At 38.2% G+C, this 27,132-nt stretch overlaps 1 protein-coding gene across 1 annotated transcript in view; it reads left to right on the top strand.

Moving 5' to 3' along the window:
* The window catches only part of RYR2 (ryanodine receptor 2), a 544,943-nt gene that overhangs the window by 442,176 nt on the left and 75,635 nt on the right, over positions 1 to 27,132 (top strand). Inside the window, exons 80-83 of the mRNA XM_047088668.1 lie at positions 11,402 to 11,455; positions 12,712 to 12,735; positions 24,274 to 24,373; positions 25,852 to 25,931. Coding sequence (XP_046944624.1) covers positions 11,402 to 11,455; positions 12,712 to 12,735; positions 24,274 to 24,373; positions 25,852 to 25,931 — 258 coding nt within the window. The remainder of the gene's footprint in view (positions 1 to 11,401; positions 11,456 to 12,711; positions 12,736 to 24,273; positions 24,374 to 25,851; positions 25,932 to 27,132) is intronic.

Here is a 27,132-nt window from a genome sequence, read left to right as displayed (position 1 = left end):
TACCAGCATTCGAAGGGAATCGAGGTCATAGACATGGATGGTCTTGCCCAGAAAGAGAAGGCGTCTCTTCCCCTCTGTAGAGGGGAAGGCCTGCGGCTGCGCCTCTAAAGACATGGGTTTTTGTTTCTCCTTTTAGAAGAAAAGAAACCCCTTATAAAAAAGGCAGGTGGAGAATCTTAAGCATGAGCATATGTAGGAGCTGTGGACCTAAGGGAGTAGTCAACAGGATCATATGCTGCTAGGAATAGGGATGAATAAGGTAAGAATTGAAACTTCTCTAGGATTTATTACATGGGCATCATGTGACCGTGGTGAGAACAGTTCCAGAAGATTATGGAGAGGGGCCATTGGTGGTGCTAGCACCATATTATGGGGAACTAAGCAGAGATTCACGAGCGAGGAGATGTGGTCTAGATGTTTCTTTACTAGAAGATTGAGAGAGATGAGAAGAGAAAAAGAATATCTAGATGGAATTGTGAGGTTGAAGGGGGATTATTTTTGTTTGCCGTTTGTTTACTTGTATTTAAGAGAGAGATTTGAACGTGCTTCTGTCCTGGTGGTCAGGAGCCAGTAGAATGGACAAGGGAGTTATTTGTGGTGTAGCCTCGAGTGAATGGGAGCAGGGGGAGAGCACAGGCTACAGAGCATAAGGAAAAGTTGTTACCTTCCAGCTTTATTTTAAACCATAACCCACAGGGGTGCGTGGGTGGCTCTGTCGGTTAAGCATCTGGCTCTTGGTTTTGGCTCAGGTCCTAATCTCATGGTTTGTGAGAGCGAGCCTCACGTTGGGCTCTGTGCTGATGGCATGGAGCCTGCTTGGGATTCTCTTTCTCCCTCTCTCTCTCTCTGCCTTTCCCTCACTCGTGCATGTGCACATGCTCTTCTTCTCTCTCCTTCTCTCAAAATAAATAAATAAACATTAAAAAAATAGAACCCACAATAAGAAACACATTTATACAGTATATTTATGGAAACATGAAAATAGATAGGTTGAAAGAAAATTTTCATGAAATTAATACCCTTCCTATGAGCAATATAGTCTGATATTTTCTATTTAACTAAAAACGTTATTTAAAAAATTTTTTATGTTTATTCATTTTTGAAAGACAGAGACAGAGCACAAGCAGGGGTGGGGCAGAGGGAGAGGGGGACACAGAATCCGAAGCAGGCTCCAGGCTCCGAGCTGTCAGCAGAGCCCGATGCACGGCTCGAACCCACGAACCGTGAGATCATGACCTGAGCCGAAGTCCGACACTCAACCGACTGAGCCACCCAGGCGCCCCAAGAAAAACATTATTTTAGATCATGAGTCACTAAATAGATTCCATGTCCAATTAATGGGTCAAAATCCATAGTTTAAAAAACACTGAGTTAAAAAATAGGAAGGATATTTCCTCCTTGCGGTAATGGGCACGGTGTATGGACTAGAAATTAAAACACAATCTGCAGGCAGCGTAGAAAGCCTGACTGAGGTCGTTGCTGTTGAATTGGTAGCCGTTCCAGGCTTCCTGGTTGTGTGCCTTCTCTGGCAGTCTTCAGAAGCAGATGCAAATTCGGAGACGGCAGGCGGAGTCCTCCAGGGTAGGGATTCTGGCCAGACTTCTGTTGAAATGACACTGGATGCACCAGTGTGAGAGCCACTGAGTCCTTGACCTTGGACTCTTAACTGGAATAAATAAGGGCGTGAGGAAGTAGGGAGCTGTCATGAGACCAAATAAAGACTGTAAAAACTGTAAATGGACAGCCCTCTGCAGCTGAAGAAGCTGCAGCAAGGGGGCGCTAAAGGGAGAACCTCCTGTGATGAGGATAAGATATTCCTGATAGAGTGCCCCCTTGTGGCTGAAGCCGACTTCCCCTCACATCCTAAAGCTACTCTCCTCTTCATTTGAGAGATGGTCAGATACTTGGTGTTGCTCACTTTCTCTCAAGATTTGCCCCTTAATAGTTAAATAACCCTACTCCTCTTATTGTAAAATGTATCCCAGAATGCCGATCTTCCATCACTCTGTTCCTTCTACTCCACGCATACTCCAGTTTATCAGTATGTGCCCCCTGGAAATTAATTAACATTAATTGAACACACTAGTGGTGAGTTCATCTATGTAGTGCCCATTGGGACCATGTCCTCTTTACGCTGCTCAGGATCCTATACATTTACAATAAATTGTTAGAGTTCATTAATTTGTAGTTTGGTCTCCTTTGGAGCTTCCCTATCCACCAAAATTCCAGGCCATTTATGAATTTCTGTTGAGTTTCATTTCCTACCTGACATTTGACATTTGATGTATTTAAAAAAAATTTTCTTAATGTTTATTTATTTTTGAGAGAGAGAGAGAGAGAGAGTATGAACAGGGGAGGAGCAGCGATAGGGAGACACGGAATCAGAAGCAAGCTCCAGGTTCCGAGCTGTCAGCACAGAGCTCGATGCGGGGCTCGAACTCACAAATGGTGCAATCGTGACCTGAGGTGAAGTTGGACACTTAACCGACTGAGCCACCCAAGAGCCCCTGACATTTGATGTATTTTTAATTCTTATAATTTTTTAAGTTATTTTGAGAGAGAGAGGGGGAAGGGGCAGAGAGAGAGGGAGAGAGAGACAGAATCCCAGGCAGGCTCTGCACTGACAGATGCAGGGATCAAACCCATAAACTGCGAGATCATGACCTGAGCCAAAATCAAGAGTTAGAGGCTTATTTGACTGAGCCACCCAGGCACCCCTAAATTTTATAATTTTTAACATACGTGATCATTTCTTTAATTAGAGTCAGACCATAGTCCAAAGCCAAAATATTTTTAAAGTTCAGCTCTATCATTCAGTGTTAAATAGCTCTTTGCAAGTATGCCGGCCACAAGCTTGTTAAATGTGGTTTCCCTGTGTTTATCTTAGTGGCTAGTTTTGATGATTCATATCAAACTGGAGTCTCTGGAGGTTGCCTTTCTTCATTTTGAAAATCTTCATCCCAAAAACTGAGGTAACCTCTGTGGAAAACAGTATGGAGGCCCCTTAAAAAATTAAAAATAAGGTACTATGATCCAGGAATTATGCTACTAGATATTTACCAAAAAAAAAAAGAAAATAATAATTCAAAGGGATACATGCATCCTTATGTGTATATATAGCAGCATTATTTACAACAAAGTATGGAAGCAGCCCAAGTGTCCATCGATAGATGATTGGATAAAGAAGATGTGGTATATATACACAATGGAATGTTGTTCAGCCATAAAAGACAGTGAAATCTTGCCATTTGCGACAACATGGATGAAGCTATAGACTATAATCCTAAGTGAAATAAGTCAGACAAAGATAAATACCATACGATTTCACTCATATGTGGAATTTAAGAAACAAAACAAAAAAACAAAGGAAAAAAGAGACAGACAAACCAAGAAATAGACTCTTAACTATAGAAAACAAACTGATGGTTACCAGAGGGGAGGTGGGTGACAGGAATGGGTGAAATGGGTGATGGGGATTAAGGAGTGCACTTATCATGATGAAAAAAAATGGAATAAACAGATGACTATTAGTTCAATCAGCATTATGAAGTACAAATGTAGAGTCACTTTACTCACAATCCCTCTGAAAATTGTGCATGTGCATGTAGGGAATAGTTCGAAGAGAAGACTATTTTTTTAAGTGCTGTGAATTTGCCTATTTTTTGCAGAAAGCAGTATATCTTTAGGCTTTGCTGTTATGGGCATTATGGTCATTATTCCTTTCTATTTTTAGCTATGTGGTTAATCAATAAAAGTATTTTTATTTTTTTATTTTTATTTTTAATTTTTTTAATATGAAATTTATTGTCAAATTGGTTTCCATACAGCCCCCAGTACTCATCCCAACAGGTGCCCTCCTCAATGCCCATCACGGACTTTCGCCTCCCTCCTGCCCCCCATCAACCCTCAGTTTATTCTCAGTTTTTAAGAGTTTCCTTCTCTAACTTTTTTTTCCTTCCCCTCCCCCATGGTCTTCTGTTAAGTTTCTCAGGATCCACATAAGAGTGAAAACATACGGTATCTGTCTTTCTCCGTATGACTTATTTTACTTAGCATAACACTCTCCAGTTCCATCCATGTTGCTACAAAAGGCCAGATTTCATTCTTTCTCATTGCCAAGTAGTATTCCATTGTGTATATAAACCACAATTTCTTTATCCACTCATCAGTTGATGGACATTTAGGCTCTTTCCATAGTTTGGCTATTGTTGAAAGTGCTGCCATCAACATTGGGGTACAAGTGCCCCTATGCATCAGCACTCCTGCATCCCTTGGGTAAATTCCCAGCAGTGCTATTGCTGAGTCATAGGGTAGATCTGTTTTTAATTTTTTGAGGAACCTCCACACTGTTTTCCAGAGTGGCTGCACCAGTTTGCATTCCCACCAACAGTGTAAGAGGGTTCCCGTTTCTCCACATCCTCACCAGCATCTAGAGTCTCCTGATTTGTTCATTTTAGCCACTCTGACTGGCGTGAGGTGGTATCTGAGTGTGGTTTTGATTTGTATTTCCCTGATGAGGAGTGACATTGAGCATCTTTTCATGTGCCTGTTGGCCATCTGGATGTCTTCTTTAGAGAAGTGTCTATTCATGTCTTCTGCCCATTTCTTCACTGGATTATTTGTTTTTCGGGTGTGGAGTTTGGTGAGTTCTTTATAGATTTTGGATTCTAGCCCTTTGTCCGATATGTCATTTGCAAATATCTTTTCCCATCCCGTGGGTTGCCTTTTAGTTTTGTTGATTGTTTCCTTTGCAGTGCAGAAGTTTTTTATCTTCATGAGGTCCCAATAGTTCATTTTTGCATTTAATTCCCTTGTCTTTGGAGATGTTTCAAGTAAGAAATTGCTGCAGCTGAGGTCAGAGAGGTTTTTTCCTGCTTTCTCCTCTAGGGTTTTGATGGTTTCCTGTCTCACATTCAGGTCCTTTATCCATTTTGAGTTTATTTTTGTGAATGGTGTAAGAAAGTGGTCTAGTTTCATTCTTCGGCATGTTGCTGTCCAGCTCTCCCAGCACCATTTGTTAAAGAGACTGTCTTTTTTCCATTGGATATTCTTTCCTGCTTTGTCAAAGATGAGTTGGCCATACTTTTGTGGGTCCAGTTCTGGAGTCTCTATTCTATTCCATTGGTCCATGTGTCTGTTTTTGTGCCAATACCATGCTGTCTTGATGATTACAGCTTTGTAGTAGAGGCTAAAGTCTGGGATTGTGATGCCTCCTGCTTTGGTCTTCTCCTTCAATATTACTTTGGCTGTTCGGGGCCTTTTGTGGTTCCATATGAATTTTAGGATTGCTTGTTCTAGCTTCGAGAAGAATGCTGGTGCAATTTTGATTGGGATTGCATTGAATGTGTAGTTAGCTTTGGGTAGTATTGACATTTTAACAATATTTATTCTTCCAATCCATGAGCATGGGATGTTTTTCCATTTCTTTGTATCTTCTTCAATTTCCTGCACAAGCTTTCTATAGTTTCAGCATACAGATCTTTTACATCTTTGGTTAGGTTTATTCCTAGGTATTTTGTGATTCTTGGTGCAGTTGTGAATGGGATCAGTTTCTTTATTTGTCTTTCTGTTGCTTCATTATTAGTGTATAAGAATGCAACTGATTTCTCTACATTAATTTTGTATCCTGCGACTTTGCTGAATTCATGTATCAGTTCTAGCAGACTTTTGGTGGAGTCTGTCGGGTTTTCCATGTATAATATCATGTCATCTGCAAAAAGTGAAAGCTTGACTTCATCATTTTTAGATACATTCACAGGTATAGACCAAAAATTGAGAATTAAGGAATTAGTCCTTTGGGGAGACTGCTTTTGGGGGAAAATCCAATGACCACAAAGTCCCTAAACTAAATATGAAAACATGAGGAGAGAATTTCTAAAGTGAGCCAAATACAGACCTTGAAATTATCAAGTTTTCTTAATTTGAATACTTATTTGCTCTTCATATTTAATTTCCCCACTGCAACCTCATTAAGATGAAGAAATAGGGTAATATGTTTATATTTTTTTCATGATTTGAGGAAGCATTAAGAAGATTGTCTTGTTTTTTGTTTTTTTGTTTTTTTTAAATAAAGGGGTACCTTGGTGGCTCAGTAGGTTAAGTGTCCAACTCTTGATTTCAGCTCAGGTCATGACCTCAGAGTCGTGGGATCAAATCCCATGTCAGGGCTCCATGCTAAATATGGAGGCTGAAAAAAAGAAAAAAGAAAAGGAAAGAGAAGAAAAGAAAAGAAAAATAAATCAGCATCCCAGAGTCCAAAACTTCCTCTTGGCCTTCATGGTTTCTTAGAGTTTACCAATAATCATTTTGCATTCACATAATGTCTATTTTTGCCTTGAGTCTTAAAAGTTGAACTCACCTTAAGAGACTTATGCCTTCATGTCTTCTTTCACCATTGCAGGATCTTTTGAAGGCATTGCTTACATATCAATTAGGTTTTTATTTTCAGTTTTGATATTTTAACCATAGGAACACAGACTGGGTTAATCGTAACTCTGGATTCCATGTTAGACCCTTACCATTGGCCCATTATAGTGGCCTACTTTTACTAAGTTAGTTACGTAGTCATTTCTGGTAACGTAGCAAATACCCATAAATGCACCACACGCAAGAAAAGTTAAGACCTTCATACTAACTTACATGTAGTCATGTGATCTTCCCCCTTAACCCCTACCTTGTTCCCACATACAAGGAAACCATCATCCTGAATTTTGTGTTCCAGTACCCTTGCTCTCCTTTTGTGTCATTTTCCCTTATCATACCTATTTGTTAATACATACACATCACATATATGCAAATGTGTATATATTATAATTATACATATAATTATATGTGTTTTTAATTTTAGTTGTTTTTAACTTTTAAAAGGGCAGTATGCTATATATAATTTCTTGGTACTTGTTTTCCTTAATACTGTTTTCTAAGATTCATCAACCCTTCTATGTGTTGCCGGGGTTCATTTGATTTTACTATTTCATTATATTCCATTGGGCAACTACACCCTAGCTTATTTATTTACTTTTCTGTTGATAACCTTGTATGTTGAATCTATGTTTTTGCTAACATGAAAAGGGCTCAAAATGGCCTCTTGTTATTCATTTATATATTTTTAAATTTTTGTTTATTTTTGAGAGAGTGAGTGAGCATGGGGGAGGAACAGAGAGAGAGGAAGAGAATCCCAGGCAGGCTCCCTGCAATCAGCACAGAGCCCGACAGAGGGCTTGATCCCAGAGGGCTTGATTTTGACCTGAGCCAAAATCAAGAGTCAGACACTTAACCAACTGAGCCACCCAGGTGCCCCCATTTCTTCTCTTGTACAAGGGATGTAGGGTATAGGATATAAGAATGTTCAACTTAAGGAGAAAATGGCAAACTCTTTTTCAAAGTTTATTGCATGAAATTACATTCTTACCATCAATGTTTAAGAGACATTCTGATGATCCATATCTTTCTAGTATTTGATATTATAGGATTTCTCAATTTTTGCCAACCAAATGGGAATAAAATGGTCTTTCATTGGGGTCTTAATTTTCATTTCTCTTGGCTAGATAATGTCTGTATTTAAAAATCACTTCTCTTTCATGGTATAATCTGAAGCAAATAGCTGATGAATAGCTCTACTCTTCTTTATTATTATTATTATTACATCTGCTCTAAATCCTGTTCTTACTGTCCCTTATTCTCTTTGCTTCCTCTAGATCTTAAAAAAATCATTTAAAATCTTTGTATTTTTTCAAGCCACACTTTATTTTAAACTTGAGATTAATATTCTTTTCCTGTGTCTCCAACCGTCTACTTCTGTCATGTATAGCACCCCTTTAAAAGCGTGTCAGAGAATTTCTAGTGCATCCACATTAGCTTACTGTTGCCATCCCCATTGTCGTCATCATGACCACCCCTGCTTGAGTCTCAGAATGCTTCTTTACTACCCAGTCTCTCTCCTCAACAGTCTGAAGCTGTTTCATTCTAATGGGATGCTCCTACCAATTTGAACAAGATAACAATATGGAAGTATCTAGAATGATGCCATAATAAGTTATTCACTCAACAGTGTTTCCACTATTTTGGCTTCAGGCTGAGAAAATCGTTTTCTCGTCCTTCTCTTACTAACATAATAAAATATTTAGGATACTAGTTATGCCCAATGTTCTATCCTTTGTTGGTTAAAATTATCAAAGGCCAGGGTCACTTTCTTAGGAGATATCTCTCACTTTGATCTCACTCATTGGCTTTAAAATTTTTTTGTTTTAATGTTTATTTTTGAGACAGAGAGTAGAGGGGAGGGGACGGTTAGAGAGAGAGGGGGAGACACAGAATCTGAAGCAGACTCCAGTCTTTGAGCTGTCAGCACAGTGCCCAACACGGGGCTCGAACTCATGAGCCGTGAGATCATGACCTGAGCTGAAGTCAGACGCTTAACCAACTGAGCCCCCCAGGCACCCCTCACCCATTAGCTTTTAGATTTACATGCATGCTAAAAGTTTCTGGTTTTTGCCTCCTCCATCTTCATGACACAGTCAGAAGGGCAACTTAACAATGTGTGAAATATACTTGCTTTGCAGAAAGAAATTCCCAGCAGATGCTGGCAATGTGAAGTGCCCTACTTACTGCTTATGGATTCTCATCACCAATTGTGAATTTCGATCTGGTTGCTGGAATGGCCCAAAGTATCCTCCAGTTTAGTTTTCTCTCTTTTTTTTTTTTAATTCTAAAGTCCCTTATTCCACACTTCTGCTCCTTTATGTATGGATTTTATTCACTTTTTCCTTCCTGGCATATGGTATCACTCCTTGCCTAGAATTTGTCATTTTGGTGCAGAAAGCTAAATCCTGTGTGTTAGGACTATCTAATAGAACTCTATTTACTTACCCTGTATATCACACAGATGCCATTTGCTACTGAAAAATGTATCTCGTATACATGTGAATCCTTCGTTTTCTTCCCAATACATTAAAAAATTGCAGATCTGTTGTAGTTTTCTTGTGGTCTCAGCATACCCTCAACGTATGCAATCAATAGAAGTTCAAAGTCATTTATAGGTTTGATGTATATTCCAAATTGAGGCTTAATAGGTCCTAAAAATCACAAATTTCAACCTGATTGGAGCAAATCTCACTAAATTTTCATGGAAAAATTTATTAAGTAGTTTATTTTACTTAAAAACTTTTGTAAAAAAAAAATCTGTCAGCTAGAGCTCTAAATTCCTGAAGGAATTCTAAAAGCAAGCATATCCTATGACTTTTATAGCTTAAAAGCATATATCGTTATAACCTAAAATGACAATTTTTCTGAATATATTCTTGATTTCAAGGGGCACTTGGGTGGCTCAGTCGGTTGAATGTCTGGCTCTTGGTGTCGGCCCAAGTCATGATCTCACGGTGTGTGGGTTCGAGCCCTACATTGGGCTCTGGGCTGGCGGTACAAGAGCCTGCTTGGGATACCTCTCTCCCTTGCTCTCTGACCCTCCCATGCTCACTTGCGCTCTCTCTCTCTCTCTCAAAATAAATAAATAAATAAATAAATAAATAAATAAATAAATAAATAACCTTTTTTTTTGTAACTTGTTTCTTCTTGATATTTTTTTTTCTTCTTGATATTTTTAAAGGTAATAAAACTTATATAGGAGATAATTTAAAATTATCCATTAGGAGACATTTCATATTAGTGTTCTAATTTGCTTAAATAGAAAACATGCTTGTTACTTGATAAAATCCCTATGCTTCACTTCTCTTTTTTTTTTTAATTTTTTAATGTTTATTTATTTTTGAGAGAGAGAGACAGACAGACAGAGTGCAAGTGGGGAAGAGGCAGAGAGACAAGGAGGTACAGAATCCAAAGCAGGCTCCAGGCTTTGAGCTGTAAGCACAGAGCCCCGCGTGGGGCTCAGACCCATGGGCTGTGAGATCATGATCTGAGCCGAAGTCAGACACTTAACTGACTGAGCCACCCAGGCGCCCCATGCTTCACTTCTAATTAATGCAGAAGAGTGAAATATTACATTGGTAATCTTAGAGGGCAGATAGGCCAAAAGTCCTCTGTATTTAACATGAGATACATAGTAGTTCTGGATGACCACAGATTTGCCTTGCAGATATGTTTTGCTAAAGTCATCATGGGTTCTTATTTTTAAAATTCCTGGTGAACTGATTACCTGGGAGCCAAGGTGGCATTAGCACCTAGCAGATAATCCCCCACCCTCTGAATAAATAATTCACATCTTTGTTTCTGGGGGGCAGCACACTACTGAACACCTTTTCCAAAGAGCAAAATTGTCACAGGTCTGTGTGCCCTTTATTTTCTCCTTGGCAAAGCATGTTGTCAGTCTTATTCTGAATTGGAAAGGGTGAGAGTCAATATTTGTTGAATGAACAACAGAATATTATTGTGTGGGTAGGAGGATCACATTCTATGCCTTCTCTCCCACCCCCTCTTCATCTCTCTACTCAAAATACAGGCAATCATTGAATTGAAAGCATTTTTCTGATTTGTAGCTTATAGTTAATTACTTGCCACCATTCACTTCATTGATACACTGAGTGCTTGCCGACCGTAAGGAATCTTTAGAAAGGCTGGAACGATCTAACATTGAAGAACTCAAGGTTTTTCACCTGCCATAGCTATTGGCTAGTGACAGCTTCCTTTGGTCAACCATAATAATAGTAGCAGTTGAGATGTATTAAATGCTTATTATTTTCAGACACTTATTTCTAAGTGGGAAACCATTAGCATATGTTAATTCGTATAATCTTCTCAGGAACCCTGGTCCTCTTTTTCTTATTCCCATCTTAAGTATGACGAAAGGGAGACCCAGAGAGGTAAGGGAACTTGCCCTAAGCTAAACAGCTAATAATTGGCAGCATTAGGATTTGAAGCAGACCCTCTGTGTCCTCACACAATTTATCAAACAAAAATTTTAGCTGTGGGAATTAGATTAAAATGTATGCATGGATTACTATACCTCCTTTATCATTTCTGGGGAAATAACTCAAAATAATAGAGTAGTTTACTTATTTTTCTATTAAAGAGTAATATTAGTAGCAGCTAGAATTTCATTTCCTCTTTTGGATCAATTACAATAAAAATGAATTTAAAGGATTACAAGATGCACTGTGATAATGGACATGTTTTCTGTTAATTTTATTCACAATTATTGCATGTATCTGTATTACTTAAATTGGCAATTTAATATTTTGATTTTGTAAAAGCACAGTATCATTTTCTTGTAGGTCATGAATTCATTGGTCATGCCGTCCATGTTTACTGTATCTGACACATCCATTTAAACAATGTCAATGATAAATTAATACCAGTGATTTGGTGTTCTACACAACATTCTTTTGTACCTTCTGCCTCAACATATTCTAATCCTGCTGACTTTTTTTTAATGTTTTCCATGTATCAGAGTTGTCATGATGAGGAAGATGATGATGGTGAAGAAGAAGTGAAGAGTTTTGAAGTAAGATGGATCTTTCTAGATTTGTCTTTTTTTTTTCTACTTTGAAACATTGTTTCATAGCTTATAACTGACATTTATGTTTCTTGCTTCATGGCTTATTGCAGCTTATTGTGTCAAGGAACTGCATGTCAGAAGCTGGATAGACAGATCTGAGTCCTAACATTTGCTAAAGTTAAGACCAAGGAACGTAGAGTAATGAAATAATCCAATAAAACCCATATGTTCAGAATGAGTGTTCCTGAGAACCTTCCGAGATGAGATCACTTCAGATTGTTCTCATCTCAGTGAATGTTGGGATCTGAAATTTCCAACGGACATGTGAGGAAAATACTCACTGAAGAGCAACATGACATCGAGTTTTTAATTAAACCCTTGGTTTGATATTTTCTTCTGAATTGAAGAACTCCTAAAAGATTCAGCCTCTTTTGACTTCAACCCAATTAGGTCACTCATTTCCTGATCATATGTAGATGGTGGTGCAGAACGCAGTTTGCTTGCATGAGGTAGGAATGCGTATATTCCTAGGGCTACGTTCTATTCTATGATTATTTTCTCAATGTTCTCAGCTTGTAAATATCCAGAAAATTAGAAAGACTGCTCAATATCAGTTAGCCAGAAGGGAAGTCAGTATTATTTTCCCCCTTTATTTAGACTTGACTTTTGTTTTCTATGGAAAAAAAAAAGGAGTTGTTGCCAACCACCCCTTCTCTTTGTTTCTTTTTTTTTCTTTTTCTTTTTTTTTCTTCATAGAATTTTCAAAAAAAAAATGAAGTGGAAAGAAACAGATTACATTATTTGTTTTTTCCTATTACATACCTGGATTTCGAGCCAGAAGTCTGTAAACAGATTAGTAGCCAGCAGTCGGTCCTTAATTACAGTGGTCCCATAAAAAGGTAGAGGTTGAGGGGTGGACAGAGAGTAGTGTCCCTTCCAGAAACAATTCGGTACAGCATCTCTGCAGCATTGAAGTCAATGTGTAGAAAGTACGAAAACTAATCTGAGAATACCCTGTGACTGTTGCTGACTAAGATGCTATACGATTAATTTTCCTACATGACACTATAATCTTTTCGGAAGTATGTGTGTTCTGTTCTCAGATCCATCTTTATTGATAAGAAACTGAGGTAAATTCGAATGAGCTCTGAGCAGCAAATCATACTGTTTTTTTCTGAAGTGCACACCATTTATGGTCCGTCAGTTGTCTTCCGAGCGATTGTTTATTGCTATTTTGCTTCTTGTCCTCATCCTTCCTTAAGGTCACAGGATCCCAACGCAGCAAGGTAAAACTATATATATATGTGTGTATTTGTCTGGGTCTGAGTTTCGGTTTCTTGTGACATTTACCTTTGTTAGACCCAACATCTTGGATTCTTTTGTAAAAAAAGGTCTTGCAATCTTTCTACGAGTTTGTAGCTCTAATGCAATTGATCCCTTCGGTGCCCGTTCCTCGATGCAGATTTATTCTTGCCATTCCAATGAGTCATAATTGACATGTTATCCTACATGTGAACCCTGGGCTGCATGCTGGGCTGGGGTCAAAGGCCAGCCGTTTAGCTGATTACCTTTCAGCTAAGGGTCTTTCAGTACAGCATTCTGGCCTCATCCCTCTTGATGTTTCTTGAATACGAGTCTTGTTACTCGAAAAGAGACACGACAAATGGCATTGCTGATGAGATTGGAAGGAAGCCTGCTTTCCCATTGTGCTCCTAATACCCCTAGTTAGTAATCAGAGAGGCTGTTCCACAATTTTAATGTCGATTTCAGCATTTCATTACAGGGAACAACTTGATGATTACTTCTATCTCTTAATATTTTGAATAACTGAGCACTTGGAACGTTAGCTAACAAAAAAAAAACCCATCTTGATCTAGCATTACAACCATTTTCCTTTGTTATGAACCCTTTTAAGCTTACATATTATTTTCATGACACTAGTTCATAGGAAAATTGATTAGAACATCCCAGGGAAAAAATACCCATCATGGCTTTAGTTAAAAAAAAAAATTACTGTTAAAATGAATTTATAATGTCATGAAGAATCTATTTAGAAGAAACAAATGATAATACTTTAACTCACTGTTATATTTGGAAGAATATATTATTCGTACATTATGATCCTTATAAATTTAAAATTTTGAGTTCATACAGCTGTCAGATTTAACTCTAATTGGATGGATATAATATAGTTAATGACATGTAAGATATGACAATAATATATTTTGGGCTTAAGTAGTAGGTAATAATGAGTGTGATGCTAAGCTGGTATTTATGTTTTTATCACTGATTATCTCAGGTATAATTCTTGTGAATTATTGAGAGTTGAAAACATGAAGGGATCTCCTAGCAGAAACCAAAGATTTGATTTCCTAGCACTAAAGTTCATGCCCCAAGAGTGTATTGATATCTGTGGGATACGGGTAGATAAGGAAGGTCAGGAATGTGTTGCTGGTTAAGAAAACCATCTTACTTTGAGAGAGGAATACAGTTTCAGGGAGATCTAAAAGCAAATCCGGTTTGGTAAATAGGGTCGAATCTGGTGGTTCCTTATTCAAAAAAGAAAAGTTCCCTATTCAAAACAGAAGTCTAGGAATGGCTAGTGGTGGAATCTGTCTAGGATTCAGGTCAGACCGAAGACAAGAGATCAGGTGAGGCATGGAGCCTGACCTGAGGGAAGAGGTTACGTGCTCTGGACTAAGAATGACTGGCAGGACATTCAAATACTGGTGAAGCCTGGCAGTTAACCACAGGAAAGGAGATGTAAACCCCCAGGTATAACTGCCCCCCCCGAAACAGGATTTTAAAGTTGCTTATGATTGCCATTTATTCATGTTCATAACCATAGACAAGATGTGGGAATGTTCACCTCTTAACCAGATTTTTTACTGTATTTCCATGTGATTCAGGACTGTAATTTATTATATATGCCTAATTTGCATAGCATGCTACTTTTCACAAAATACATACTCCATGAGTAAGCAATATGAACTCTTACCAGTTTGAAAAAGAGACATGAAAGCAGTTGCCTATGAAGATACTCTTGTCTGAGGTTGACTCTGTGATACTAACAGGACCACTGAACATTGACCAGACAACTGGATTATTACTTTTTCTTTATGAATTTAGTAATCTCCCAGACTTTTTACATTGAAGTGTCTGGTTGTTTAACATCACTTAGAGATAGTCTAAGAGTGGAAGTTTTCATCCAAGATATAATAAATGTGAAAGCTTATTTGGCTGTTTCAATAATTCTTAAAACGAATGATGTTAAACAAATTTGGGAATAACCTAAAGTGTGTGGTAGTTTAATTTTATCCCCATAACTGACTGATTATTAACATTTGGTGTATTTCTACTTAAATTCTTCATCTGTAAGTATTCAGTGAAGATACTGAGAAGAAACTAGGTCTTTTTAAAAGATGGCATTATAGGGAAAATTTCCATGCAGGGGTGAAGTGAAGTTTAAGAAATGTTAAACACAGGAGGTGGGGACTAAATTGAGTAATTGACAGCTCTTTTCTTTTTCCATCACATGTGTGTTTTGCTGATACAATTATGTTAAAACTTTCTTGATTTAACTTGATAATTCCCTGCTTCATCAATAATATACGTAAATATTCTCTTCCTGTAACTATTCAATAATTTTGTTGCATATTTAGTTTATTATATATAGCTCTTTTTAGATTTGGGACTACTTCAATACTAAACCTACACAAAAGGACAGTTAAATCTTAAGAAGAGGCCAAGATTAACTGAAAGGGAAGAAATGTTTTAGCAATTACTTGAGATGTTTATTACTATAGTTGAACACTTTGTTTAGCTTTGGATTTTTCAAATGCCAAAGCAAATAATAATAATAACAAATTAATAATGTTGCAGGTCAAATAACTTCATTTCTCTTGAGCATGATGGGTTTTTTCACCTAGATGAACAAAGAGATTTGGTACCAGAGTAAACCACATTTTTAAACTATGATTCTGCAAAAGACACAGAAACGTCCCCCAGATGGCTGCTGGTTTTCTAATGCTGTTCTCTAAACTCTGAGCGTGTGGCATTAAATGCTAATTCAATGGAAGGATTTCTGTGGAATATTAAGGTACTATAATATAGATATATTTCTTAATAAAACTCCAAATTAATGACAGTGGAGCTTAAGTAAGCCAGAGGAATGGAGCATTAACTTGCCTTCTAAACCATTTTTCTCAAATATTAGGCAAGTTGCATCATCCTTTGGCAAATGCCCAATTTCTAATTCACAGATGAATTCTCTGCTGAGTCCCTGAGGTCCTATTATTCTGTACTATTGATTAAAGAGAATTGCTACTCTCTTAAATGCTAAAAATGCCTATTCCAGAGTTGATATTCTGTATTAAAAAGCTTTAGGATACTAACTTGTATTCTGTCCCAGATGGGCCTCAGGCATAACTAAAATATCATCGTACCTGCTAAAGAATTCAGACTAGTACCCAGCTCATATTCCAAAATATGCATCACTGAGTGTGGAAGAATCCATTTAGGCCCAAATGTCTTTAAGGTCTGATGCTATATAGCTGTACCCAGTGATAAAATTGCCTTTGTCTGGCCCCTCCAATGATCTAATTTTAAATAGAATTCCATTCTTTGGCAATCCTGCAAGAATGAATTGGCTGTAAGATGTACCCTCCAGCAGCTATATAATTCGATCTTTGAATGGGTTCATTTAATTCTGTCCATAGGAACAAAGCAATTTAAATTAGAAGGGTTCCCCAAGTCTTACCAAAGACAACCCTTAAATATAAAAAGTCAAAGATATAGCTTTGGATCTAGAACACTGAAACAATGATTCTTTTTATCAGGTAAACTTATAGTTGCTTTGTTTCTTCTGCAGAAGCACCATGGTACCTCAAACGCAGGCTAAAGTGTTGAGTTGCTTATTGTACTATTGAATCATAGAGAAGGAATAAGGAATTTTGATGGCCACTGTTCTCATGTCTCTGGCTGCATTCCACTAACGGCACTATTATATACTGAAGTCATCGATCTCGAGTAATACCCCCATGTCTTAGCCCAGGTTCCTTGGAAAACAGGGCAAAGAGATTATGTGCTAACACTTTATTGGGGTTGAGGGGTGTTACAATCCCAGGGAAGGTAAGAGTGAGGGCAAAAGAGAATGGATTATCTAAGGAAGGAGAGAGAGCAAATACAAGATAGTGCATTCTTGAGCTGACCACAGCTATTCAACAGTGGTGTCAGATGGCCCTAGAATGACCATATGCATCTTGGAACAGTGCCTAATGGGGACGAAGGATGAGCACTGGTTCTGTCCCACCTCCTACCTGTTATTGGTTACAGGGGCTTAATTTCTTCATACTTCCTGATGTTAAGCAGATTTTTCATGCACCTTTTGGGGAAGCCAAAGCCAGCGTGGGTCCAGCCGTGTTCAGGCACTACAGTCTCTGTATACATGGGCTTGGGGCCTCCTTAGTGGGTAGTAGTGATGACAGGAGCCAGGTTTCATAACCACAGTAATGCTGTGAGCCATTTCTAGGGCCCACTGTCTCAGAAGTATGGCAAATTGCCAAGTCTTGGAGAGAAAGGGGTATGGGGCAGGATGGAGTACAGTCCTGGTAGGAGGAAAGTTCCTAGAAAGCACAGTCCTCTATATTGCATATGGTGACTCGTGCATATTGGGTGTGTGCACCTAAATAGCAAACTGTATGGAATATACATTTACACATATAATTGTGCATTTTTGCTGCGCATGACAGTTTGACTTCATGTGCTGGTGTTTTAAAAATAATCTCAGTCGAGGTTTATGCTTGACTGCATTATGTACAGCAGATGCGTAACAGCAGGATCAGTTGAATGAACCACCTGTATTTGAATCCCAGCTCTACCAGCTACCTGTGTGATCTGAAGCCTCAATTATCCTGTGTATAAAATGGGGCTGATTATAGATTCTATTTCACGGGACTGTGGTGAGGATCGAATTAGTTCGTACATATAATACACTCAGAACATTGACTATCACATAACAAACTCTATAGGTATTTGTTGTTACTATTACTTTTAATCAATTCTACCTTCATATAAAATCAAGCCGGGGAAGCCCTTAGAGAAACTTTCCCAGGAGGGTGAACACAGAACTACACAGGACAGGAGACCTGGGTTCTCATCCAGGTGACCTTCAGGGGTCATATTTAAATTACTCTGTGCCTCAGCTTTTTCTGTTTTGAACTAGATGTTCTCAGGGGTCACACCCAGCTTTAAAAGTGTTGATTTGCTTTTCATGGGTGAGTTCTTTTAATTTTTCAGGGAAATCTCATAAATCATCTAAATGCAAGAATATTGATAGAAGCATGCAAACTTTTGTTACTTTTTCTTCCAATCTTCTGTGGAGGAGTGGAAAAAAAATAAACTTCGTAGTTTTTAGAATAGAAATGTCACATTAAAAATGTTTTGTAGAAAATAGCTTAGCTTCTGTACATGTATACCTGTCTCTACCTTTTTGGCATTTTTTGTTTGTTTGTTTCAAGTTTGTATTTAAATTCTAGTTAGTTGGTATTCAAAGTATCACACAATTATACCTGATACAGTTAGATAAAAAAGGGAAAAGTGTTGAGGGATAATAGGGGTTCAGGGACACATGGAGCCTTCTAAGAATGAGATTAATCCAGAAACCCATGCCTTAGAGTCTTGCTAATTTGCTGGAGTTGGTCAGCATTACTGATTACGATCAGCTTTCCAGGAGTCCACATTCTATCACATAAATTTCACAGTTCACTATATCAATAAAATAAACATAGTCATCTTCTTTGGGAGAAACAAAAATTCCTGAGGATCTTCGTGAAAAGGACAGCATGTGATATAATGATAAAGGTCTTCAGAAATTCAATATAAGTAATTATTTGAGAACATATACAATAAAGTCCAGATGTACAGGTGACATCTGAAGGTGGCTGAGCACAGGATAAGTACCCAGAGTCTGGAATAACAGAAGGACTGTGTATCCTTAAGACAGTCTCCAGAAAAAGCCCTCTCTCAGCTGAACAGGTAATATTCAAGACTGTATCGAGTACATCTGTTTCTCAAGAGTTGATCTGGGGAAGGATCAGTAATCATTTGTGAAAACTTAGAATTATAGACCCTTAAAACAACTAGCACTGAGAGAAGTCAAAACCCAGATAATGAGTTGTCATGATCCATTCTATGATAAAATGTATTCTAACTTCTCCCTTTTCCCATGAATTTTTCCAACACTCTGGGACCTTCGTGATCTAACCATACCTCCATATTGTTAGAGACCGCCAGTCACCTTATTTTTCTTGTTCTCTCTTTCATCAGGCTAGTGGGACTGCATAGCATTTCCTTCTGTATTCAAGGCACTATTTGATGCTTTTAAGGCTTAAGCAACCAAATGGGTAAATGAACGCTGTTCTAAATCAATTTTGTGCTCAGGACAAACCACATTCCCTCTCATGATAACTTAATCTAACATTGCTAATTTGATACCTTCTGATTTTAGAATTGCTCATTCTCCCCACCCACCCCCCACTCCACTTTATATTTTGTTCATGGAGATTTTTTGTGTGTGTGTGAGATGTAGTATACATTTTGCCAACAGGTCCCTGAAATAGATAATTATTTCAATGCGGCTGGGTTTTATTGCTTCAGCATCATAGTGGTTAGTTCTAAATATGCTGAATCCAAGGGAAATAATATTTCAACAAGTATGGGAGTATAAATGCTAAAGGAAGAAGTAAGCCATAATCATACCATATAGCACATCTAAACTTCAGACCTCCAACACATTAACTGAACGACATTTCTCTGTTTAGTGTTTCTGTCATCTCTGGTCATCTATTAGTAAAAAATGTGGCATTTAAAGTTTGCTTTGGGTGAAAACATAATTTTCTTTTTCTTCATTTTTTTTTTTTGTTGTTGTTGTTAAAGAGGAAACATTAGAAACTATGCCCATCCTATTGAAAAGCAGAACTTTGGAAGATTATTATACTATTCGATATTCAGCAACAAAGAGAATGGGTAATAAAGGTACAGACAGCAAATGAAATGAGCTAAAAACCACAACTTGAGAATGAGTATTTGTACGTGTATAATTCTTTGACCAGGTACCGAAAATGGACGAAAAGAGATGTCCACGTTGTACTAGCTTTGTAGCTCTTCACATGAGAAGATAGCATTTGTAAAATTTCAGATCAGTTGTACATGCTACCTGACACCACATTGTTTAGTTCTGCAATTCATTCCACACATTTTCTTGAGCACCTGTGATGTGCAGGGAACGTTACTGGATCTGTAGTATATGAATCCTTGCGGTTAAAACAGGCAGACAAGTCTCTTAGCCCCTGGTCTCATGGAGATTTTCTTCTAGGAAACTCCATATACATTCATTTAATTTTTAAGAAATTAAATTTAAAATTTATAAATGTGGGGGGGCCATTGTTATTAGACAGAGTTAGAATCTAAAGTGTTTTCCTAGGACTGCAAGTCGACTCTTTATAAATGTGGCCAACCTACAGTTTCAGAAACTGGAATACTGAACAAAAATAATTGAAGTGTAGAACGTGACTCCCAGCTAGATTTTTGTTTTCCCTTAGTCGGAGTTGGCCTGTTTGTGTTGTAAACCAAAGGGTTACCATCTCACTGCCTTTTGCTCTTGCCCCCATAGTCACCCAATTGAGTCTTCTAAATTTCCGTCTTCTTTTTCTTATAATGCTGAGATTCAACATCACCTTGTAGGTTGTGACTACTTTTAAGGTGCCAAATAAGAATAGGTAAGGTTGACTTATTATGAAATTATGGGAAATATTTATAGAAAGAGTTCAGCTCTTAGAAAACTCAGAACTAGCCTCTACATGCAGCTGAAGAGGAAAACATTATGAAAACCTTTTCAGCAGTTGCTGAATGCTTGGAAATGCAAAGAGAAAAAAACAAAAAAAGGCAAGCCAACTAGGCTCCTGTGGCATTATGTACTGACTGTAGCTGGGATGTCCATGCGGTCCCAAATGCCCACATAACCGGGGAGGGTCCGTCAGTTTCAGTGTAAAAGTTTTGCTCTCAAAAGGCTGACCTACTTTATTTATTTTTTTTTTATATGAAGTTTATTGACAAATTGGTTTCCATACAACACCCAGTGCTCATCCCAAAAGGTGCCCTCCTCAATACCCATCACCCACCCGCCCCTCCCTCCCACCCCCCATCAACCCTCAGTTTGTTCTCAGTTTTTAACAGTCTCTTATGCTTTGGCTCTCTCCCACTCTAACGTCCTTTTTTTTTTTTTTTTTACCTTCCCCTCCCCCATGGGTTCCTGTTAAGTTTCTCAGGATCCACATAAGAGTGAAACCATATGGTATCTGTCTTTCTCTGTATGGCTTATTTCACTTAGCATCACACTCTCCAGTTCCATCCACGTTGCTACAAAAGGCCATATTTCATTTTTTCTCATTGCCACGTAGTATTCCATTGTGTATATAAACCACAATTTCTTTATCCATTCATCAGTTGATGGAAATTTAGGCTCTTTCCATAATTTGGCTATTGTTGAGAGTGCTGCTATGAACATTGGGGTACAAGTGCCCCTATGCATCAGCACTCCTGTATCCCTTGGGTAGATTCCTAGCAGTGCTATTGCTGGGTCATAGGGTAGGTCTATTTTTAATTTTCTGAGGAACCTCCACACCTACTTTAAAATATCTTTCATCTCCATCATAGGGATAAACTGTCTTCTCCATCAAGAAGCAAGGGGCAGTTGTAATTTTTTTTTTTAAGTTCCATATTTTTCTCCTATAAGACAAGTTGTTGAAGAACTGAATGGATGATTTTTTTCTTCAGGCCTTTCGATTCCCCTCCCCCCCAACAAATGCTAAACGCAAGGCACTCTAGGAAAAAATGGAAGAATCTTAATATTTTATTACAAACTTCAGTCATACTAAATGCAGTCATGATGTTGAATACTTTCATTCAATGCCTGCTATTTGATCATGGGTCTGATTTATTACCACTATTGACCTTGAAAAGGTTCACAGCAATCTTCTGAGGAAAACAGCTGGTAATTCCTGGTTGCTCTTGGTAATCAGAACTTTTTGCCTAGGGGAAAATTGAAACTTTGGACCTCCTCCTCCCCTCAACCTTCTTTTGTAACCTTAGAATGAATGATTTAGAGACTGAACTTAAAGTAGAAGGTATAATGTTTATTTAAGACTCAGTGGCAGTTTAGGCAGAATCTGGGATGGGACAGGACGCTACTCTTAAATAGATGCTTTAAAAAGCTACTTTTAGGGTACTGTTTCCCTGAGTAAAATTCTTTAAAAAGACCTGTCTTCAGTTTTCTTAGAAAAACTAATCTGCAGTGAGGTTGAAATGAAATAATTTTCTTTCTTTCCACATAATCCATCATTTTATTGTCTGCAAACTTCCGGGTTTAGCTTTCAAGGTTTTATTTTATTACACTGTGATAAAATTTCCAATGGAGGGATTAAATTACATACCCAGGAAGCACTTCTCAAAGGACAAAGTACCAGAAAGAAATAATATTAAATATCTTCCGAAGAGAAAGCCTCCAACTCAATGTGACAAAGAAGAAATTCAAGCCTAGAGGTTGACCTGATCCCTCCTTATGAAGTATGGCTTTCCTGCTTCTAGATCAGTATATCTTTTTTAGGTCAGTAGTTTTATCAGATGAATCATCATCTCCCCTGAAGTATTTATTAATATTGAAATTTAGATGCTGTGTGAGAAAAATGAGGGTGATCTCTGCCCAGGGAGTTTTGTTTTTTTTTTTTTTTTAAGAAGGCAGTTGAATATTCTCTGTCTCTTGATCCTCTGACCTTCATCCATCAGGCACGATTTCAGTTACTGCAGAGGATACCAGGATCTAGAATGTATTGTGCAAATTGTTCCGGCAGATCTTCGAGCTGGTCCACCGACTTTTGTAGCACAAACAGCAGAGGGTTTTCTATTTTTTGTTCGTTTGTGTTTCCCCCCTCAAGAATATACGGCATGCTGCTATCTTCTGTCTTCTTTGGGTTTTTCCTGATGACTGTCTTCATACATTTTATTGGGTCAGTAGAAGAATCAGTCTTTCTAACTCCCTTGCCTCTTTCGTAGATGAAAACGCTAGGGTGGTTCCTTAGGCCAATAATGTCTTACCGCTGTCTTACTGAAAAAGTCTTCCACGAAAGGAATTGGTTACACTGGGAAGCACAAGTGCAGAGTTCGGGAAGAACGTGAAAGATTGTTGGGTCTAAAAGGAGGGATCAAATGTTGCTGTGACCAATTTTAGACCACACCTGAAGAGCAGGCGAAAGGGTCTTTCAGTTTTTCTGAAACTGTGTTGTAATGACAATATGGTTTTGTGTGTCTGTGTGGTTTTGTTTTCGTTTTGTTCTTGACTTTGCAGGAAGAGGTTTAAACATGAAGGCAACCCTTTTAGATGTTAGCATGGCTATACATATGAAGCAAAGCTGCCTTTTTTTTTTCTTTTCTCTGCTTCCATTTAGACCTATCACATAATTTAAGAAAAAAAATAAAACGTTAACCACAGGAGCTCTAACTATAGTGTGAAAAAAAACCCTGATCAATTTTGTTTTCGCAGCACGATATTATCAAAGATTTAAGAAACAAATTTGCCAGCCTCGGCGAGAACTCTCTGGTAACAGCATAAATGTCTGTGTTGGTTGCTTTTGATTTGAAGGTTTCTTTTTTTTTCATTTGTTTGAGCCCATTTCTTCCCCCCCTCCTCCTTTTAGTTTACTTTCTTTTTCATATTCTGTAACTAGCAAGCCTTCATTTTTTAAACCTCTTCCATCTTCCTGTGTCTATTTTCCGTACTTTGGATGGAAAGTTTATGGCAGCAAACTGTCACTCTGGCTACTTCTGCTGCGGCTCTTCCTGCTCTTAGGTCATATATGTTTTGGCCGTTGTGTTTATGGACATGATACTAATTGACCGTTTCATGTCCCATTGACTAAGCTTCTCTACCACGCCATTTGATGGACTCGCTGTCCTAGGGCTCTATGCAACTTCCATTTTGCAACTTATACTGCTTAGTTCCGTCTCAATTCTCCAGCGAACTGGATAGCTCAAGTGAATGATCCTACCAGTCTTGAACTTGCTGTGCCTTTATATTTTATTTTTATTTTCTTCCTTATGTTTTCAGTGGTAGTCTCAGTGGAAAAGAACCAAACCCCAGCCATTGCTCGAGCAGCACCATGCAGTATCGTTTGTTACCACCCGAGAATACAAAATATAAAGGCACATTGCTTCTTTTATTCTTGGGGGGGGGGGGTGACCGGGGAGATGCGTATCATAAGTCCGCTACTTAGTTGAAGCCTACCTTTTTTATTCATGTCCGCTTTCAATTTCGCTTAAACTCCAACACGTCTCAGTTCATGTTTTCCTGTCATTTAGTGATAACTTGCAACTCGAGCCATTTGCTGAGCAGTATCAAGTTATGGCCATGGCATGGGAGATGATTAAAAACGTGACAGACTTCTGCACAAATGTATCGTTCAGAAAGTGCACGTTTCAGTGATGAAGTTCAGTACTTCAAAACTGTGATACAGGCTTTGGACTAATCAAACAATTAAAATTGAGAAAATCCATCCGGATAAGCCAGTACCAAAAGTATACCAAGAAAAATATAAAGGGCAAAACCGAGAGTTGAATATTGTTAACATCTGTTGAATAACATTGTTGGTGTTGAAATGGTCCATGATGTTGTCATAGAGCCCATACATGAAGAGATGACTGAAAATATGGTCTGTAGAAAGCTGCCGTGCTTCATGACAGCCGCAACATAAATGGTTGGGGTTTGTGTTCAGGAAAAAGAAATGGAGAAGCAGAAGCTTCTGTACCAGCAAGCCAGGCTCCATGACCGCGGGGCTGCTGAGATGGTGCTACAGACCATCAGTGCCAGCAAAGGTGAGGCTCGCTGCTCCCCTCACACCCCTTCAGTCTCCCGGAGCACCCCTCTTTAACTCCTCCTGACTTATCTAGTCCCTGAATCTCTTGTTCATCCCAGGCCAGGTGACTTCAGAAATGCGGGCCCTCATTAACCCAGTCCAACATGGATTTTTTTTTTCAGAATCTTATTCAAATATTTATTTTATTTCTGGTCCTTAAGTTTTGGAAATTCTGTCGTGACACAATAAATCAGGGGTGGGTCAGTGTTTTCTGTGAGAGGCCAGATAGTAAATATTTTCGGCTTTCCTGGCCGTGGGTCTCTGTCACAACCCTTCGACTCTGCCGTAGCAGCACGGAAGCAGCCAGAGACAATATGTAAACGAGCCGTGTGGCTGAGTTCTGATAAAACTTTATTAAACACCCCTCTCCCAGATCACTAAGGTATTTATTTCTATTGTTCTATTATTATTTCTATTTCTGTTATTTTTATTATTGTATTTCTAAGATAAGTAGAGGTGGATAATGTAAAAGTAAAATAGACTAAGGGTAGACAATTGGTTGGATTTATATTTTTATCGTTATTGGGGCACCTGGCTGTCTCAGTCCATAGAGCGTGTGACTCTTGATCTCAGGATTATGAGTTTGAGCCCCATGTTGGGTGTAGAGATTATTACTAAAAATATAAATGAATAAATTTTGTCATTATTATTTGAGTGACTTACTTCAAATTAGGCAGTCATCCTAATAAAGCAATACTATAAACATAGTAAGATAAAAAGTGCTAAAATGAAAATTATAAAAGTTGTTCAAACATAATATGGAGGGGAGAGGGGGTGCCTGGGAGGCTCAGTCAGTTGAGCACCTGACTCTTGATTTTGGCTTAGGTCATGATCCCAAGGTTGTGGGATTGAGCCCTGCATTGGAGCCTGCTTGGGATTCATTCATTCATTTCTCTCTCTCTCTCTCTCTTTTCTCTCTCTTTTCTCTCTCTCTTCCCTCTCTCTTCCTTTGCCCCTCTCCTCTGCTTGTGTGTGCTCTCGCTCAAATAATATATATATATATATATATATATATATATATAGAGAGAGAGAGAGAGAGAGAGAGAGAGAGAGAGAGAGAAGAGAAGGAGAGAGAGGAATTTTCCTTAAAATTCTAGGTAGCCCTTATTTTTTCAATATTACTTTAATATGCACAATTAGTTTTAAATCTTGACAGTTTTAGGTGTATTTAAAAATAAGTTGTTTCTGTTTTTTTCTTCAATGTCCTCATCTAGTTTCAATTCTTGGGTAAATTCCACAAGATGAGTAAAAACACTGCTGGCAAAATAAGCATTATTACTCGTTTAGTATTTCTTGACTTGTAAGTCAGTCTGTCCTACTCCATTATACAGATTTGTAGGGGGGTGATAATAATTTTAAAAGTATACGTTTTGAGACAGAAATGGTTAATGAAGTGGGTGAAATGATATAAGGAACGCCATTTTTTATATTTTGAAGGTGATACTGGACCAATGGTAGCGGCGACTTTGAAACTTGGAATTGCAATCTTAAATGGCGGGAACTCCACAGTTCAGCAGGTAAGATCTTGAAGCCATCCACAGAATGTACTCTTCAAACAGAGGGACCCTCTTGTCATCCCTTTGAGTTATTTTAGTCATCCTAAAAGCAATATTGGTTGTACAATTTTTCATTTTTGTGTAAAATAATGCCTTTATTTCATGGCCATCAGTCCCAGGATTCAAACATGTAGATAGCACCCTGCCATGTGGGGCACTGACTCTCTTGAGAAGTCCTATCACATGGTGTGCAACCTGCATTTCATGTGAACTAGCATAAAATGGTTTGTTTTAATAGTGGGGGGAAAAGTTAATATTCTTACCTCAGGAGCCTAGTTTGGTGATATGTTTTACAGTGTTACATGTCTTACAAGTTGATTCTCAGGATTTTGTCGTATATTTGGTGAGAAGACTATGTCTTGGTTAACATGGAAACAATACACTGTTTAAAATATTTTTTAGTTGTAATCACAGTCTCCCAAGGCATGAAAAAAACCTCTTCCCAGCCAAGTTTTGTAGCTATGCCCTGTTAAGAAGTTAGACATGATCTGGGCTGAATTTTAGTGACTTCAACCAGTTACGACAAAGGATATAATCTCTATATCGCACTGAAGGCCAAGGTCTGTGAGTTTGTTAGAATCAGAATGTTTGAGTGATTTAAAAAACTCTCAGAAACAGACTGTCACAGGCTCTGTACTGCACACCTCTGGGGACACTACTCACATGGCCTACAGTTGTGGCCGTGAGCTCAGAAAGAATTCTTACGCTAACTGAAGAACAGCAAAACAAAACATGAGTTAAGCAGACTGTATTATTCTAAAACTAACATTGATCTCATATTTTTCTATACTGGCTTCTGTATGAGAAAAAACAGTTTATGAACATGGAACTAATAATTATTCTTTCTTGGGTAAGTTTTGGCGAGGCAGGGAAAGCGCTACCCTGTTGGAAGGAAAGGAAGGCTAGTGAAAACCTTGGAATCTTTGACTTCAGGTTTCTGGGAGCCCCAGAAACATGACAGTGGGACAAAGCCCTGTATATGTTCCCAGAAGATCTTTGAGTCTAAGGAAAGCAGAGAAAATTTGAAGGTTGCCTTTTGGGTTGGTGAAGTTTGGGACTAGGTTAAGTTGGCAACTCAGAATAGCTGAAAAATTCGTTTGTACATTTTCCTCAAATTGTGTACTCTATTTTTTTTTCCTCCTGCAAATATAATCATTATATT

The sequence above is a fragment of the Lynx rufus genome, unplaced genomic scaffold (assembly GCF_022079265.1).
Source record: "Lynx rufus isolate CCGP_SWC_20201006 ecotype Redwood Valley unplaced genomic scaffold, mLynRuf1.p SCAF_25, whole genome shotgun sequence".
Classification (NCBI taxonomy): domain Eukaryota; kingdom Metazoa; phylum Chordata; class Mammalia; order Carnivora; family Felidae; genus Lynx; species Lynx rufus.
This window is presented reverse-complemented; position numbering and strand designations above follow the sequence as displayed.